The sequence below is a fragment of the Eubalaena glacialis genome, chromosome 8, assembly GCF_028564815.1.
Source record: "Eubalaena glacialis isolate mEubGla1 chromosome 8, mEubGla1.1.hap2.+ XY, whole genome shotgun sequence".
Classification (NCBI taxonomy): domain Eukaryota; kingdom Metazoa; phylum Chordata; class Mammalia; order Artiodactyla; family Balaenidae; genus Eubalaena; species Eubalaena glacialis.
In genome coordinates, this window is record NC_083723.1 from 23,722,837 (window position 1) to 23,741,646 (window position 18,810).

General features: G+C 34.2%; 1 protein-coding gene across 1 annotated transcript; it reads left to right on the forward strand.

The window, feature by feature from the left end:
• Window positions 1-11,228: 11,228 nt before the first annotated feature.
• Window positions 11,229-13,131, forward strand: LOC133096164 (importin subunit alpha-1). Its single transcript, XM_061197647.1, has one exon. The coding sequence runs from the start codon at window positions 11,351-11,353 to the stop codon at window positions 12,938-12,940; it is 1,590 nt and encodes a 529-aa protein (XP_061053630.1). The 5' UTR covers window positions 11,229-11,350; the 3' UTR covers window positions 12,941-13,131.
• Window positions 13,132-18,810: the final 5,679 nt, after the last annotated feature.

Here is an 18,810-nt window from a genome sequence, read left to right on the forward strand (position 1 = left end):
GGACAAAAATCCCTGATCACATCAATAGATGCAGAAAAAGCATTTGACAAAATTCAACATCTATTCATAATAAAAATGTTTAGTATGGTAGTAATAAAAATGGACAAAGGACTTTCTCAGTCTGATAGAAAGTTTCTGTAAAAACCTACAATTAATATCATATTTAATAGTGAAATATTTAATGCTCCCCTCTAAGGTCAGAAAGAAGGCATAGATGCCTACTCCTACCACTTCTATTTGAGATTGCAATCGAGGACGTAGTCATTGAAATAAAGCAGGAAAAATAAGTAAATAAAAGGCATAAGGATTAGAGTGATAGAAATAGTATTGTCTCTGTTTGCTGATGGTATGATTGTTTATATAGAAAATCCTAAGAAGTATACAAAACAACAACTAGAATTAAATGAATTTAGAAGGTCAGAGCATGGTAGATTTATATATACAAGTCAATTGGACTTTATGTACTAGCCATAAATGATTGAAACATGATTTTTAAAAATTCCCTTTAAAATAGTATCAAAACACATTAATCTGTTACCTAAGTATTTGTATGCTCAGCATAAAAATGAAGAAACTGCTGATATACATAATAATATGTCTGAATCTGTAAGTCATTGTGCCAAGAAAAGCCTGTTACAAAAACGTTCATGCTGTTTGATTCCATTTATATAAATATCTAGAAAATACAAACTATTCTATACTGACCAAAAACATATCTGATTGCTTGGGGCAGGGTGCAGAGGGAGGGATAAACTCTAAACGGGCTTAAGAAATCTTTTGGAGGTGATGGAAATGTGTATCTTGATTTGGGCAGTGGTTTTACAGTGTGTACATCTATCATCACAATTAATTGCACTCTGTACATGGATACAGTTTTTATATGTAAATATACCTCAATAAGGCTGATAAAATTGTGAAACCTCTGACACCACTGATAAAACATAAAAAACAATTCTGTCAATAGAACTGTAATTTATGCTATATTTTTAAAATTTTTATTTTATATTGGAGTATAGTTGATTAACAATTTTGTGTTAGTTTCAGGTGTACAGCAAAGTGATTCAGTTATAAATATACATGTATCTATTCTTTTTCAAATTCTTTTCCCATTTAGGTTATTATAGAATATTGAGCAGGTTTCCCTGTGCTATACAGTAGGTCCTTGTTGGTTATCTATTTTTATTTTTTTAATTTTATTTATTTATTTATGGCTGTGTTAGGTCTTCATTTCTGTGTGAGGGCTTTCTCTAGTTGCAGCGAGCGGGGGCCACTCTTCATCGCGGTGTGCGGGTCTCTCACTATCGCGGCCTCTCTTGTTGCGGAGCACAGGCTCCGGACGCGCAGGCTCAGTAATTGTGGCTCACGGGCCTAGTTGCTCCGCGGCATGTGGGATCTTCCCAGACCAGGGCTCAAACCCGTGTCCCCTGCATTGGCAGGTAGATTCTCAACCACTGCGCCACCAGGGAAGCCCGGTTATCTATTTTAAATATGGTAGTGTGTATATGTCAATCCGAGACTCCCAATCTATCTTTCCCCTCCACCTTTCCCCTTTGGTAACCGTAAGTTTGTTTTCTAAGTCTGTGAGCCTGTTCCAGTTTTGTAAATAAGTTCACTTGTATCATTTTTTTAGATTCTACATATAAGCAATATCATATGATATTTGTCTTTCTCTGTCTGACTTAACTTCACTCAGTTTGATCATCTCCAGGTCCATCCATGTTGCTGCAAATGGCATTATTTCATTGTTTTTAATGGCTGAATAATATTCCATTGTATATATGTACCACATCTTCTTTATCCATTCTTCTTTCGATGGACATTTTGCTTGCCTTCATGTCTTGGCTATTGTAAACAGTGCTGCAATGAACATTGGAGTGCATGTATCTTTTCGAACCACGGTTTTCTCCAAATATACGCCCAGGAGTGGGATTCTTAGATCATATGGTAGCTCTATTTTTAGTTTTTTAAGGAACCTCCATACTGTTCTCCATAGTGGCTGCACCAATTTACATCCCACCAACCATGTAGGAGGGTTCCCTTTTCTCCACACCCTCTCCAGCATTTATTGTTGTAGACTTTTTGATGCTGGCCATTCTGACTGGTGCGAGGTGATATCTCATTGTAGTTTTGATTTTCATTTCTCTAATGATTAGTGACGTTGAGCATCTTTTCATGTGCCTCTTGGCTGTGCTATATAAAATATGCTGTCTTCTCTTTTTTAGAAAAGGAGTCTACCAATAAATACTAAAACAGTCATTTTATAGAAAGATCTTTTTATTGTATATAAATTTATATCTTAATTATACATTCTTTTTAATGTCCAAAATCAGTAACATTTTGTTTTTTTGTTCCTTTTATGGCATGTTAACTTTATTAAGTGTAAAATCAATTAAGGAACAACAAGACCAGTTCTGTGGAGAAGTCTGAGAAAATTACTGGTAAAACAGATAAACCAAAGTGGTATACTTATAATGTCTCTCTCTCTGATTATATTAAAAAGTGTTTTAAATTTCTGTAAATATATCTCTCTTTGGGTACAAAATGCTAACTGATGTAATTTTATGTTTAATGATTTTCATATATTTATTTTCTTGTACTTATATTTTATCTTAACCTCAATAACTATTAGTATTGAAAAAAATCAATTCACCTCTTACTGCAGCATAGAAATATTAATGTAGTCAGTCATATAAACAGAGATCAATGATGGAAATCTGGCTCTAACCTTCTGTCTTGTTGTCTAAGAAACCATTTCTTAAGCTGTACCTTAAGACACATTTTTTTTAAGAAACATTTTTAACATCATTAAAAATCAGAAACATTTTAGTGCCCTCTCCCCATTTCAAACCATGTGTTTTCATTTTCTATTAAAAGTCAGCAGCATGCTTCCGTTTCTTTGATATAGTAAGTCTCTGAACTTCTTAATAGAAAGAGGTTTTTTAAAGTTGAATTTAAAAAGAAAAAATATATATACATATGTATGCTATTGGGTTAGTTGAAAAAGTAGTACATCCACAATCTTCTGACCTTGGTTCAAACCCCAGCTCTCAGTGATTGCACATCCATGAAATAAAAACAATCCCTATCTCACAGGGTTGCTCTCAAGAATACAGAACCTAAAGAAATTATAGGATGCATGTTTAAGTGCAAAGAGCTTGATTTCTGAGCCAGATGAACCTAGAGTTAAAACTTGTTTTCTCAATTTATTATCTGTACAATTTAGGGCAAGGTACTTTGTCTGTCTGTTGGTTTTACTAGTTAATATAATAGGACTAACAATACCTACTTCACAGTGTTGAGGTGGGATTTAGGGATTATGTAGTTTGAAACCTAAGCGTAGTGGTGGGAACATAATAGGCATCAATTTTTTATAGCTATTATAAGCAGAGAGTTAAGACAGTGACAGTTGGCAGTACCTCATTAGCTCTGCCAAGATCAATTTTAAATGGCCGTGCAAACAGACAAAAAAGACAATTACACATAACACAAGAAACTAAGGAGCTGTGTCTTCAAGTGTCGCTCCAAATAGAGAATTTTCTTTGCCACTTTCACCACTGTCCACGAATACTGTTTGTAACTGCCAATTATCATTCCTCTTTCTCCCATCAATTACCACCTATATAAACAAATCTATTTGTATTTTTCACATCACTAACCCTATTGCCAAAGTACAAAAGATCAAGGAATAGAGGGAAATAGTCTTAGTGCATGGAACATTTGTGGAAAGACAGGTTGAATGGATTTCACTTAAAGTAGAGTAAGATTTCACTTACTCTACATTTTTTCTGGTCAATTTCTTAGATCTGTAGCTTTGGAAGGGTGTACAAATCTACAGTGTGGTTGTCCACGCAGTTGATATGCAAAATTTCTAGTCTAATTTCTGCAACCTAGAATAAGTTCATCTAATACAACTTGGGAGTATATCTGTAAAATTTTGTCTTACTTACCTCATTGCTTACTATTCTTTTAAAGAAAATAAGATGGTCCTGGAATGTCTGAGGAAATTTGCATTTTCCTTTCCTTTTCCAGGTAGGTATAATATTCTATTTCTTGAGCTAGATGCTAGTTACACAGTTGGCTCAGTTTGTGAAAATTCATTAAACTTTTCATTTACAAGGTATGCAGAATTCTGTGTGTATATTATACCTCAATTAAAAAGTTAAATGTATTAATAATCAGAAGAATAATGATAAAATCATATTTCTCTGCATTTCATGATAAATTATATGACCTTCTTTGGGTGAGAAAGAGGGGTTTAAATTGTGAAAATTAAGAATGATTATACCTCTCAAACAATATTCCACAGTTTGTGTCATGTAGAAAAGTGGTTCTTACATAAATAAGTTTGGGAGATGGCCCATGTACTATACTCCAGCTTGAAGATTCCTAATTCACAGTAATAAATAGAAAGCCTTGAAAAGGTTTATCATAAATGTACCTGTTGAGCTTTATTTAACACAGTCTTTACAAAACTTAGATGTGTTCTATAGAACAATGATTCTTCTGCATATTAATATGTGATATAGGAAAGCAAAAATTTCTGTGGTCAGATAAATTCAAGTATTAATGGGTTAAATAAAATTTAATAGTTTTCTTTCCTACAGTATTTCATCAACTGAGATTTACTATCTTTTCCAGTATATTATATTTCTGTATATGAATGAACACTCTGTTAACTATTTTAGAGACATATTATTTTCCCTGCCATCATCTAAAATTAACTGGAAAAATCATATTACCAAACAAAGTTTCAACCACTAAGTTAAGCCATGCCTTAAGGACAGATACTTCCCCATGCTTCCATAGTTTCATTACAGACATTTGTAGCCATTTTGAATTATGCAGCAGAACCTTTCAGGATGAGGGTTTCTTGGGAGACATTCTTTTTAGAGTATATGACCCTTCACGTGAAACAGCTCTAAAAATGGCATTTCCAGCATCTCTAACACTCACCCACTCTCACAGGAAAGTCATACATCCAGTGTTTCTGCTTTCTACAAATCTGCACAACAGCAGTAGGGTCAGAATAGGACATAAAAGTAAGAAAAATGTGCTTGATGAACTCAGCCGTTGTACAAAGAACTGTGATGAAATAATCTGAATTTATGGACTGGCGTCTGAAAAACTATAGCAATTTCCCTGAAATTAGCATACCATAACCGACACCTGAAAGTGACCAGTTTGTGTGAACTAGCATAGCTTACATAAAAATGTAATGGGGACAGGAAAAAAGTTGCTTATGATTAAAATGAGACCAGAGACATTAAAATAGTTATTCTATAATAGAAGTTACCTTTATGTGTTCATATGTCAGTAAATATAGTCAAACTAGTTTCAATATTGCAGCATTATTTTGGTTTTATTAATGTTATCTTTTGCAAGGCTGGCAAAAATAGGAACATGTTAAATGATAAACTACAACTCTTTTAAAATATCTCTTTTTACAGTTTTGAATTTAGAACTTTAAACATTCTACATAAATTATAAAAATAAATTTTAAAAAATACCCCAAATCACACATCAATTTGACTACATAACCCCTCTGACCAGAATTATTTAACATTATTTTAAAACAGTATTGTAACTGACGTTGCTACTGAGATATGCTGTAAGGATTAAAAATAGCACCAAAGAAATTTGAAGCTGAATTAGTCATTGTTAGTAAAAATATTGGTATTAAGTGAATATACATGATAGTAGATAATAGAGATAATATACAAACCAATAATTTAATCAGTATTTTTAGAATAAGAGAAAATGAAAAGCAAATATAAAATAAAGAAGTTAAATAAAATCCCAGTATTGTTTCTTTTGATTTAAAAATATCAGCATACACTTATTATTAGTCTTCCCTTTTGAAAAATGCATCTTTCCTAGCTCTGTTTGTTGAGAGGCATAAAAGCAATGGCAACACGGAAGCAATCACACACTAGAACCAGTATTTTAGTATCTAAATACCATTACTTACTAAAAGGAACAAGGCTTTTTTGAAAAATTGTTTCCAGATCTGGGAGAAGGAAATACAGAAGATGAGCATGAAGTATCTTTTTGTCTAAGAAATCAAGAAATCTGTCCAAGACTACTGAGATCATCTCCAAAGGACATAGGAGTCAACTTGAATAGGCTTTCCATGGTCAAAGATAAAACAATTGGGGCAATAAAAAATAAGAATTACAGTGAAGTGAAACATAAAACACACAGAAATCCATTAATTTTAAAAAACACTTGTGAGTCACTTTTGCCTGGAATATCCCCAATGACTGCTCTCCTAGGGTAATTGTTAATACCACCTCATCTCACTCAGAAGTGTTTCAGTTTGAAGGTTAAATTATATGGTTACTCTTCCTTTTTAGAGTGCTGATGTAATAACTTGTTATTCTGCAAATTGACAAGTATAAGGAAAGAAGAAATTATACTACTTTACAATATAAACTGTTTCAGAGTAGCCAAACATTTGATAAGGTTAATTTCCTTTATAGAAGTCCAACTAATAAAGCAGAAGGAATGATAGAAGATTAAAATCATCATTTCCAAGCTCAAATTAAATAATGGGTCTAGATAACAATCCTTACTAGATGCTATAAAAATCACATGAAATGTTGCTGGTGAGCTCAGTAAAGGATGGATTGGCTGACAACAACTGAAAACACTGATCTGTCTTAGGAAAACCAGACCGTATGTGCCCATAATGTAATGTTAAAGAAAGATAACAACTATCTACAAATTGTTATTGCTAAAATTTGAGGCTGAATCTGCAAACTTCCAGATTTAATTACAGGAAATACAAAGAAAAGGAAACATGTTGAATAGTATCAAGAGAGAGCAATAAATCAAATATAGATTGTGGCATATGGTACAGAATGATTAACCTAATTTCTTAAATAAATGACTTGGAAAAAAATTGTGCATATATGTGTGTGGGAACTGTTGTTTATTACATAACAAAAGATATTTAAGAGACACATCTGGAATATCCCCAAATATTTGGAAACTTAATTAAAAGTTTCAAAATCATTTGTGGGTCAAAAAGATATCAAAAGGGAATGTGAGAGGTGACATCAATAAAGATTCTACAGATATTTTAAAAATAATAAAAGATTTAAAAATTTTTATGGGAATAAATTCAACAACTTCAGTGAAATGGACAGACTTTCAAAGCTCGATTAAGAAAAAATAGATAACCTAGATAGTCCATACAACTATTAAGGAAACCACATTTGTACTTTCAAACCTTCCCACAAAAAACAACTTCAGGCCCAGATATCTTCATTGGTGAATTTTTCCAAACATTAGAGGAAGAAATTATACTAATTCTGTGCAAAGTCTTCCAAAAAGTAGAAGAAACAAGATTTAGTCTGATACCCAAACCACACAAGGCCTGGTATCTCTGGAAAAAATGGCTTAATCGTGGGGGTAAGGACAACAAATAATTTTGTCCAAATGGCACTGAAGAAAACCCACGAGGAAGGGAAAGAAAACAATAAAACCATAGCCTGGGGGAGGGGAGGCACTGTATGCTGGGGCCAGAACTCCAACCTAAGGAGCAACAGGAGTACTAAAGGGGCCACACCTTCAAGTCTTTGACCTCGCATATTTAATTAACTTTCTCTTCTTCCCAAAAGGACAATTTGTAGGCTAATAGTAATAGAGCTGTTTCTCAATGACAGTACCTTTTTGAATTTAAAGATAAGGAAACCTAACCTTAGAATTTTTCTGGCAAAAGTTCCACATTTATGCATATCTATTTTGTAACTTAATGATGGGGAAATTTGTATATTTTCCAAAAATACACAAGTTACATTTAACTTTAAATGTCGTTTCAAAAGAGAAAATCAAGAGAACAGTTCATACAAGTCAAATTTCTGGAGTATTCTCTACTTTATCCATCTGTTGGGAATTCACCCGATATCAGTATTAATCCATTGAGGACACAGCTCACTTGACATTTTATATTAGTTTGGGTAATCATTTCAGATTATAGGCAACTCCTCAAAATAGAAAAAAACTACTATTTCAGGTAACTTTAAAATGTTCATCTCCTTACTTTATTCCTACGTACTCTGGAATGACCTTCTGTCTCCTTTCTAACCATTTGAATCTTGCTTTTCTTCTAGGCCAATTCAATTTCAGTTTCTCTATGAAATATTACAGCACTCCAAAAAACTTTGTTGGCTTAATTAAATGTTCTGCTCAATCAGCACACATATAACTATCCATCCATGTATTTATTCTTCTAGTTTTCTCTCCTAATTCTTAAGATGTATATATTTTACAATATCCTTCCATTCAATGTTCCGTCTCTCCCCAACCTCTCTTTTCTCCTTTTCCATTTTTTACGATTTTGGTTCATTTCTAAAGGGATAGTACTATACCTTGATTTAAGTTTTATTGCCAAAATTCCTAGTATATATTTTTCTTGTTCAGTTCCTAATATAAATTTTCATATATTTGCTAAGAAAATTAGTTTAATGTAATAGCTTTATTATAAGACTAAAATCTAAAATAAGAGCAATAGCTGTTAAAATTCATCACCTATCAATTAATTTGAAATCCAGAATGATTTGAAATTAAGAGACTATAAGACCACGGCAAAAAAAAAAAAAAAAGGTAATTCAGAGGTACTTTTAGAGAATGGGAGGTGATAAGGAAAAAAAAGAATTAAATGTATCAGGTGTTCTTTTTGTAGCAGAAACTGTTTTGAGAAATTTATATTTTGACTCTGTGTGTGTGTGTGTGTGTGTGTGTGTATGTGATAAGAGCATGATATGTGGTCAGTATTCCTTCACGCACTCCATATTAATGTAGACACTGAATCTCAAAGTTACAAAGTGGAAGAGCTGAGATTTTAGCCCAGGTTGTTTTAATTAAATAATACCTCTTTTTCACTCTACCATACCTCCCACTTGAATATGAAGTAATCGAGACTCTAAAGAAGGCATTTTTCTGCCAAAAACTTAAATGTTGAGCACAGCATTGCAAAAAGACTTTGTGTAAACTTGCTCATCTTCTGGCAGGTTAATCCTTGATTAACTCATGGAAAATAGCTCTTTAAACTCAATTAAAATTTGACAATAATTTGTGAGGCAGAAATATTTCTCTGGCAAACAAAAATCCTAAACCTGTAACCAGATTTAGAAACTATCAATATACTGAAGTGTATTTTGAAAGACCTTGAAAAATATGGAAATTTGCATAAAACATTAATTGGAAAACCAAAAGACACTCTTCGATAACCTAGATATCTGGATATCATGAAGACTATCTAGACTTGTGAACAATCCTAGATCAACTGATTGACATGAGCAGAACACAACTAAATTCAACATTTTATTTCCTGAAACCACAGAAAGAGTTGGGTTTATTAGTCAGTTGATTTTGGTTGTGATTTTCATTTGTCTTGAAACTGAATTCAATTGGATCAGTTGTGTCTATAGAAAAGCATCTGATTGTATGAACTCGTTAAATATAGAGGTAATCATTTAATCACATATACATTCCCAGATATTTGACAAGCATCTTCTTAATTGCCTGGGCCTCTTTCAGGCCCTAGATACATATTTTAAACAAAATAGACACCCCATTCTCATGGCTATTACATGCTAGTGGTGGCAAAGTTAGAGGGAGACAGAATATTACAAAAATAAACAGAGTACTGCATTGTTAATAAGTGTTATAAAGAAAAATAAAGCAGGGTAAGGGACTAGAGGTAGTCAGGAAAATCCTCTCTTAAAAGGTGGCATTTTAGCAGGGACACAAATTAAGTGAGGAAGCGAAACATACTAATATTCTGGGAATAGGTACTAGAGGCTAAGAGGATCGTATGTGCAAAGGCCCTCCTCAAAATGATGGGTATCATTTTGGAAGGCCATCCTCAAAATGATGGGTATAACATAAATAGATGACACCTCAAGTCCCTTTTCTTACTCCGACACTAATATATGACTTAGGAAAAAGGAGAACTAAACATTAAAGTGTTGAATAGAACAGGAATATCTTTTGTTCCCAGTACAGATTCTGGCTTTTCTAAAAAGTTTCTTTTTTCCTTAATTCAATTTGTGTGTGTTTAAGATCTTAGTTATATAGAGAAAAAAGACATAGTGATAATTAAAATTTCCTCAGAAATTATTTAATCACTCACATGTTAACGTAAATTGAATCAATTTTAAACTAATGGACTGTAGAAATAACAGTAAAATCGTATGATGTTACAGATCAGTAAAATCTAGTCTGAATTAATTTACACTGAAAGCTTTACTTAATTAAAACACAAGCTTTAAGTAAGTGTCATTTTTTGCTTATAAGTCTCATTGAAAACAAGTAATGGTCTCTAAATACAGTAAAGTAAGACTTTCTCTTACAGTCTCATGAAAAATGGTATGAGTGGTTTGTTTTCAGATGGTTGCTGTCTTCAAAATTCTTTACATTTGTGTCTTTACCTAAAAGTCATATTAATTTCAACTGCTTTGTAATCAATTTATACCAACAAAATTATGTTCTTAGATTATAATCTATGAATATATAACATTACTTTTGCCTTATTACCCAGTTACTTGCAGCTTCTTAGTAATCAATCATACATTTGCTTTTTATTTGTTTCATGGTTAATTGGAGATAACTAATAGAAGTGTTTACCTCTCTCCATGTAAATCTTTCTAAGGCATCCATCATGAAGTACATGAAAAATTATATCTATTTTAATTTTGAGATTGTTAATATTCAGTTCAGAAAACAAAACTCAAAAATAGGAATATTTTAATATTGTACTATGTATTTGAAGTTATTCAACAATAATAATAGGCCAATTATTACTAATTTACATTTTTTCTAAATCAGTTGTAAAAATAATGAATCCTGTCAGTAGGATAAGAATAACTATAAAAAGTTTCCATGTTTTATCACATTTATTAGGATATGCTTGACAAAAAAGAAGACACAAAATTTTTATTTGGTCATTTATTATGTTTTAGATTCTATGTTCATTAGTCTTATTAATGTTACCTTATCCCACTGAAAGGGAAGATGGGTTAATTTCAAAAAAAAAAATTGAAAAGTGGTTAAAAGTTTTTATAATGTCCAGAATGAAACCAACTTTAGCTAATAGATATTTTATGATTCCTTAATATTATTTTCTGTTACAAATTAATTTTGAAATAAATAAATGGATAATTTTTTTCAATACTGTTAATGGGGCTTAATATGCCTTTGGGGAAAAAAGTTACCTGGCCACACCGTCCTCTGGCTGACCGTGGTGGACGTTTAGAGCGCAGTCGATCCGCAGCCTGTGCGCCCCGCACCGCCTCCTGTGGAAGCTTGAGCCGGCTCTGTAGCTTTCTCCCTTTGTCTCATAACCATGTCCACCAATGAGAATGCTAATTCACCAGCTGCCCGCCTTAACAGATTCAAGAACAAGGGGAAAGACAGTACAGAAATGAGGCGGCGCCGAATAGAAGTTAATGTGGAGCTCAGGAAAGCTAAGAAGGATGACCAGATGCTGAAAAGGAGAAATGTCAGCTCTTTTCCAGATGATGCTGCTTCTCCACTGCAGGAAAACCGCAACAACCAGGGCACTGTAAATTGGTCTGTTGATGACATTGTCAAAGGCATAAATAGCAACAATTTGGAAAGCCAGCTCCAAGCTACTCAAGCTGCTAGGAAACTGCTTTCCAGGGAAAAACAGCCCCCTATAGATAGCATAATCCGGGCTGGTTTGATTCCAAAATTTGTGTCCTTCTTGGGCAGAACTGATTGTAGTCCCATTCAGTTTGAATCTGCTTGGGCGCTCACTAACATTGCTTCCGGGACATCAGAACAGACCAAGGCGGTGGTAGATGGAGGTGCTATCCCAGCATTCATTTCTCTGTTGGCATCTCCCCACACTCACATCAGTGAACAAGCTGTATGGGCTCTAGGAAACATTGCAGGTGATGGCTCGGTTTTCCGAGACTTGGTTATCAAGTATGGTGCAGTTGACCCGCTGTTGGCACTTTTGGCGGTTCCTGATTTGTCATCTTTAGCATGTGGTTACTTACGTAATCTTACCTGGACACTTTCAAATCTTTGTCGCAACAAGAATCCTGCACCCCCCTTAGATGCTGTTGAACAAATTCTTCCTACTTTAGTTCGTCTCCTGCATCACGATGATCCAGAAGTTTTAGCTGATACCTGCTGGGCTATTTCCTACCTTACCGATGGTCCAAATGAACGGATTGAAATGGTTGTGAAAACCGGGGTTGTACCCCAACTTGTGAAGCTTTTAGGAGCTACCGAATTGCCAATTGTGACTCCCGCGCTAAGAGCCATAGGGAATATTGTCACTGGGACAGATGAACAGACTCAGGTTGTAATAGATGCAGGAGCACTTGCCATCTTTCCCAGCTTGCTAACAAACTCCAAAACTAATATTCAGAAGGAAGCTACGTGGACAATGTCAAACATCACGGCTGGCCGCCAGGACCAGATACAGCAAGTTGTAAATCATGGATTAGTCCCATTCCTTGTTGGCGTTCTCTCTAAGGCCGACTTTAAGACACAAAAGGAAGCTGTATGGGCTGTGACCAACTACACAAGCGGCGGAACAGTTGAGCAGATCGTATACCTTGTTCATTGTGGCATAATAGAACCGTTGATGAACCTCCTAACTGCGAAAGACACTAAAATTATTCTGGTTATTCTGGATGCCATCTCAAATATCTTTCAGGCTGCTGAGAAACTAGGTGAAACTGAGAAACTTAGTATAATGATTGAAGAATGTGGAGGTTTGGACAAAATTGAAGCTCTACAAAACCATGAAAATGAGTCTGTGTACAAAGCTTCATTAAACTTGATTGAGAAGTATTTCTCTGTGGAGGAAGAGGAAGATCAAAATGTTGTGCCAGAAACTACCTCTGAAGGGTATACATTCCAAGTTCAGGATGGCACTGCTGGGACCTTCAACTTTTAGATTGTACATCTGAGGCATAAAGTTGTTTGTTGTGTACTATGTTTGGTAGAAGTTTGTCTTACTGTTTCTCTACTAAGAACTCTTTACACGTGGTTTGTTATTGTAGCACTTTTTACAAAGAAACTATACTTGAACAGTTCCAAACTGTACATACTGTATGAAGCCTCTCCTCTCAATGGGTTTCTTATTTCTATGTGGAATTTCATACCTTGCAGTGTCCTGTAAATAAAGATTAGATTCCACCCTTTTCTTTAAAAAAAAAAAAAAAAAAAAAAAAAAGTTACCTAATGGATAAGGAAACATAATACTACATGCCCATACTTGTAGTATGTCACTTAGCAGATTGTGTGGTAATGGGTTATCGTCTCATTTATCTTCTTCCCTAAACGTCCCTAGATCTTCCTGAGGATAGAACAAAAGTCTTTTCCTTCTCTGTGCTTCCAAACCCTAGCATAATGCCTAAAACAAAAATGCTCTTGAGTCTAGTGCAGAGTCTAACATTGAGGCAGTGCCAGTAACATAGTAGGTTTTTCTGGTCCATGCTCAAGTGTCACCTGACTGGACTCTTTTCTGATCATGCCATTTAAAGCAGGAATTCCTCCCCAATCCTATCTACTCATTCCCTCCTCTCTTTTATTATAATTTTTAAAATTTGCATTTATTACTATATGACATTTTATACATATTATTTTTGTTTTGTCTATGTCCAGTATTCTCAGTAAATAGTTGTGGAATTAATGAAGAGGTGAATGAGGAAGCAGAAGGAAATAAATTCAAGTAGTTTATGAACCAATATCATCATGTGAGAGACTTTTTTTAAGTGACTCCATATTATGTTTCTGATATTCTTTTTTTGGATCCTGATGTTTCTAATTTTGTAGTTCTACAAGTTCTACCCAGAGAGTTCTGGTGCTCTTTGTGAAAGGGACCAAAATTGGAAATAGTTATTATTTCCAATATAAGATCAAACAATCTAACTAATTAATCTCTATAAAACTTATTACAAACTATTAAATTGTAAAAAAAATCATCAATGTTTTACAAGCAACAAACATACGCTAGTTTTGCTATACTCTAAACCAGCACTGTCCAATAGAACATTCTGCAGTGATGGAAGTGTTCTGTATCTGTGCTGTCCCACATGGTAGACACTAGACATAAGTGGTTATTGAGCACTTGAAATATAGTTAGTGAGACTAAAGAACTGAGTTTTAAATTTTATCTAACTTTAAATTTAAATAGCCACCTGAAGGTAATATGTATCGTATTGGACAAGCACAGCTTTATTATTCTCCTTATATATGTTTAGAAATTTTTAAAGAAATAATGCAACAAAGTAGTGAAATTTACAAAAATATTAAAAAGTTAATTTTAGCAATAATGATACTTTGTAAAATTATTAGGGAAAAGTGGTATCAATCACTTATGAATTATTGTGAGGAGTTTTGCTTGTATTATTAGGGTAAGATATATAAAAAGTTATAATAGCTGATACAGTCATCTGAAAGGAAAAATAGTTCTAGCGATATATAATTCATTACAGCATATTCTATGGATTCCTTCTCTAAGGTTTGGGATCAGAATAAAAAACAAATGTAGGGGACTTCCCTGGTGGTCCAGCAGTTAAGATTCCACACTTCTAATGCAGGGGGCGCAGGTTGGATCCCTGGTTGGGGAACTAATATCCCACATGCTACTTGGCGAGGCCAGAAGAAATTTTTTTAAATGTGGGTTCTATTATAATAAAATTTTTAAATCACCTGCTAACAATACAAGATATTATGGGTAAGCAAATATCTTTGTTCATTGGAATTTTTATGGTTCCTTTCCCCATTTGATTTTTTTTTTTTTTTTTTTTAATGCTATCTTGTCTGCTTACATTCTTTGTATGTATGCATGTATGTATGGCTGTGTTGGGTCTTCGTTTCTGTGCGAGGGCTTTCTCTAGTTGTGGCAAGCGGGGGCCACTCTTCATCGCGGTGCGGGGGCCACTCTTCATCGCGGTGCGCGGGCCTCTCACTATCGCGGCCTCTCGTGGCCGAGCACAGGCTCCAGACGCGCAGTCTCAGTAATTGTGGCTCACGGGCCGAGTTGCTCCGCGGCATGTGGGATCTTCCCAGACCAGGGCTCGAACCCGCGTCCCCTGCATTGGCAGGCAGATTCTCAACCACTGCGCCACCAGGGAAGCCCTCCCCATTTGATTTTAAGTCATACCTGAATTTAGGATGAAATCAGCATTGATCATATATGCTTCAGCGAGATAAAGATTAATTCCTTTGTAATAGGAGCTTTATTGTGGGTGTGAAGATATCTTATCAGCCTTTCTAAATTTATTGAGTAGAGTGGTTCTGCAATGACAGTGTTTGGGGGATATTTGCATAATGTGTAGGGTATACGAAAATAAATACTGTAAATAATGATTTTTTAAATGCTAAAAGATGACCAAAGTATAAAAAAATGAAACAGAAATAAAACTTTGACCTGAAAGATTTTGCTGCCATAAAATGAATGGAAAATAAAATTAGGGTCTTGCTTTCTGAACTGTACTCTTCTGAGTCTAGCTCATTCACTAAGCCAATTACAAACACACAGTCCATTATGACTATACCTGAAAGACTCAGGTTTGTCAAAATAGTTGGGTACTTATCCCATATACTTTCTTCCTTTATATCAGCCTAATTCTGGGAGTTCCAGTTAATACAAAAATAACAAAATCATATTTAAAAATTGACTAAGAAGAAGAGATAAAACTCAAATTACACAAGAAGTGACGGTGTTTCTAGACAATTTCTGGAAATCAAAGAAGTATTGTTAAACTAATGTAGGAATCTAGTAATGGAAAATAGAAAAATAGTTTACAAAAATTGATATCTTTCCTGTATATATTGACAACAATCAGCAACTGGAAAATGCAATGGAGAAAATCCCAATGAAAATAGCATCAAAAACTATAAAATACTTAATAAACAGCTGTAGCAAGAGATGCTAAATACTTATTGATGGTCAAAAGGAATGACTGGTAAGAAAGATCATGCTCTAAAATGGAAAGACTCAATATAAAAGAAGTAATTGTCCTTGTATTAAACCATAAAACCCATGTAATTCCACTCAATATCCTAATGAGATGTGTGTGTACTTATATGTATGTGCATGTATATATTTGGCTTAAAATAGTTCTCAAGCTGTTTATTTCAAAGTTTATGTGGAAAAGTAATTTTAAGGATAGTCAGTGGTATTTCAGAAAAGGAAATAATGAAGAGGAACTTTACCTCATATAATAACAAAATACAAAATTACCCAACTGAGCAATGTGATATTCTATGAGTACACCCCCTGGGGTACACAATTGTGTTTATGAATTGTGTACATAAAGTTCCTTTGTGGAAACATAGTATGTCCACAGTTGTGTATATGCATTGTGTACCCAAAGTTCCTTTGTGGACACATAGTATGTACACAGTAGTATATATATACTGTGTATATATATTATACATACAGTTGTGTACATATATTATATACACAGTTGTGTACATAGGTGATGTCCCCTTGATGGGGGGTTGCTTGGGCTTATTCAGTCAACCCCATTGGATCACATGACTCCTATTGTTAAATCAGTCCCCATAAATCAGGTGACTCCCATTGATTCAGTCAGCCCAGTTATATAGCCTGACCCCCATTAAATCAATCATCCTTCTTAAATCTCCTGATGCCCATTGTACCAATCAAATCCCTTAGGTTTCCTGATCCTCATTAAATCAATCTGCCCTCTTAACTCTCCTGACACCCATGAAGTCACTGGGCCTTCTTAATTCTCCTGAACCCCATTAAGTTAATCGGCCTTCTTAATCTCCTGACCCTTGTTAAAACAAGAAGCCCCCTTATATCACGTGATTGCCTTTGATTCAATCAGTTCCCTTAAATCATGGGACTACCAATGATTCAGTCAGTCCCCGGTATCACGTGACTCCCGTTGATTCAGTCAGCCCCTAGATCACATGGCTCCCGTTGATTAAATCAACTCCCTTAAATATCTTGGCCCTTGCTAAATCAATCTGCCTTCTTAAGTCTCCTGACAACCACTAAGAAGGATGATTGATTTAATTAGTGTCACCATATTTAAGAAGGCATATTGAATCAATGGGAGTGCTGTCCTCCTTGGAGGGTACTCAGGCATGCTGTGGGTGCTAACCCCCTGTGCTAACCTACTCTGCCAAACCTTCTGCTTGTGCATTAGTCTGTTGAACACTCAGCATTGTCTTTGACAAAGTAAAGATCCCAACAGCTCTCAAGTTGAATTAGATCAAAGCCTTGGAGGAGTAGTGAAAAGCTTCTTTCTTGTACATTCCTTATGGTTTTGTAATTAACACACTGGCTCCTCCTCATTACTTGGAGAATGTAGCAAATGTGCTGAGTGGACAAAATAGGAGTATAACAGGGAGAGGCTGAGCTTTTTGTTAGTTCATTTGTGTTTGTGTATGCTGCCTCTGTTGCTTTTGATGATTGTTGGTCAAAGAAAAGTGAATTTATGGTCAGAGAGATTAGAAGCATCAAAAAAAACTTAATTCTGAGACAGACTTAGTTTCTACCTTACTCCTACTCTGTTAAAGTAAACAAAAATTATTCTGAACTCTTCTAAAAGAATTGTGATACCAATATTTTTTTCTTCCAGCATACTCGACAGGCAAGTCAGACTCATAAAAAACAAGAGTGTGGGGTGATACATTTTAATCTTAAATTTATAAGATTTATTAAATGCCATGGGTACTAACATTATTAAGGGAAATAAAATGTACTGAAATGAAACCCTTTAGTTAAATGAGAGAAAAGAAATAGCTCTTCAAAGTACAATTTAGAAGCCTTATTTATTACATCAATAAAACAAAATAAGCAGTGGTGTATATTCATTAATTCTACAGAACAAACTACACATTGAGGTTTATATTAAAATCTAATTTAAGATAAAACATTTTATTCTTCTCCTCTTCATGATAGGTTTATTTTAAACTATAAATTACTCTAATGATATTTGATATTTTTACAGTTGGGGGTTTGATACATTTTTTAAAAAAATTCTATATCAAGCACATGGAAAACCCACATGAAACTCTAGTTATAATTAGAATACACATAGCACCATATATGAGGACTATTTGCCTTTTCATCTACTGGTTTAGGCATGTGGGAATGCATACCATCTTCCTCAAAGGCATGCATTCCTTGTTTTCTTCCATGCTATCTCTTGTTTTGAGCTGGCATATCAAGTAACCTATTGTTAAAAAGAGGGCTTGAAATTTTCACTCTCCTTTTGTGTTCTAGAATAACATAAAAGTATCATCAGTCTGTAAGATAACAATGTGAGTCTTTTTAAAAACTTATTATCATACAATTTAAAACCTGCTCCCAGGATTAGACCTCATTTAATCCAATACCCTCAGTTTATAGAAGAAGAAACTGAGGCCCACAGGGAACAAATTATTTGCCCCAAATCATAAATCCAACTATTGGTAGACTCAGAATTAGATTGGAAGTTCTGAGCTTTTTACTCCGAGATGACTTTCCTAAATTAATTCTTTTTTATTTTACTTGTTATTTATTTTCAGAATATAAAAATGTGACATAAGAGTAAATCATCCAAATAATATAGTATACAGATAAGTACCTAATGGATTAAAAACACTTTTATACATTTCTCGTATGTCTATCACATCTATGTTTACTACCTAAATGGCATATTTATGAGGGACAAAGTACCTGATTCTCTGGAAAGTAGAAAAGAAATAGGATTGTTCTTATTGCTACTGAGTTTACAAATTAAATAAGATTGGAGAATCATTTTTAAATGTATTATTAAGTGCTAAAACATGTATAAT

What these genes read in the sequence shown, in the direction of transcription:
- LOC133096164 (XM_061197647.1), top strand. Translation starts at nt 11,351, where the DNA reads ATGTCCACCAATGAGAATGCTAATTCACCAGCTGCCCGCCTTAACAGA.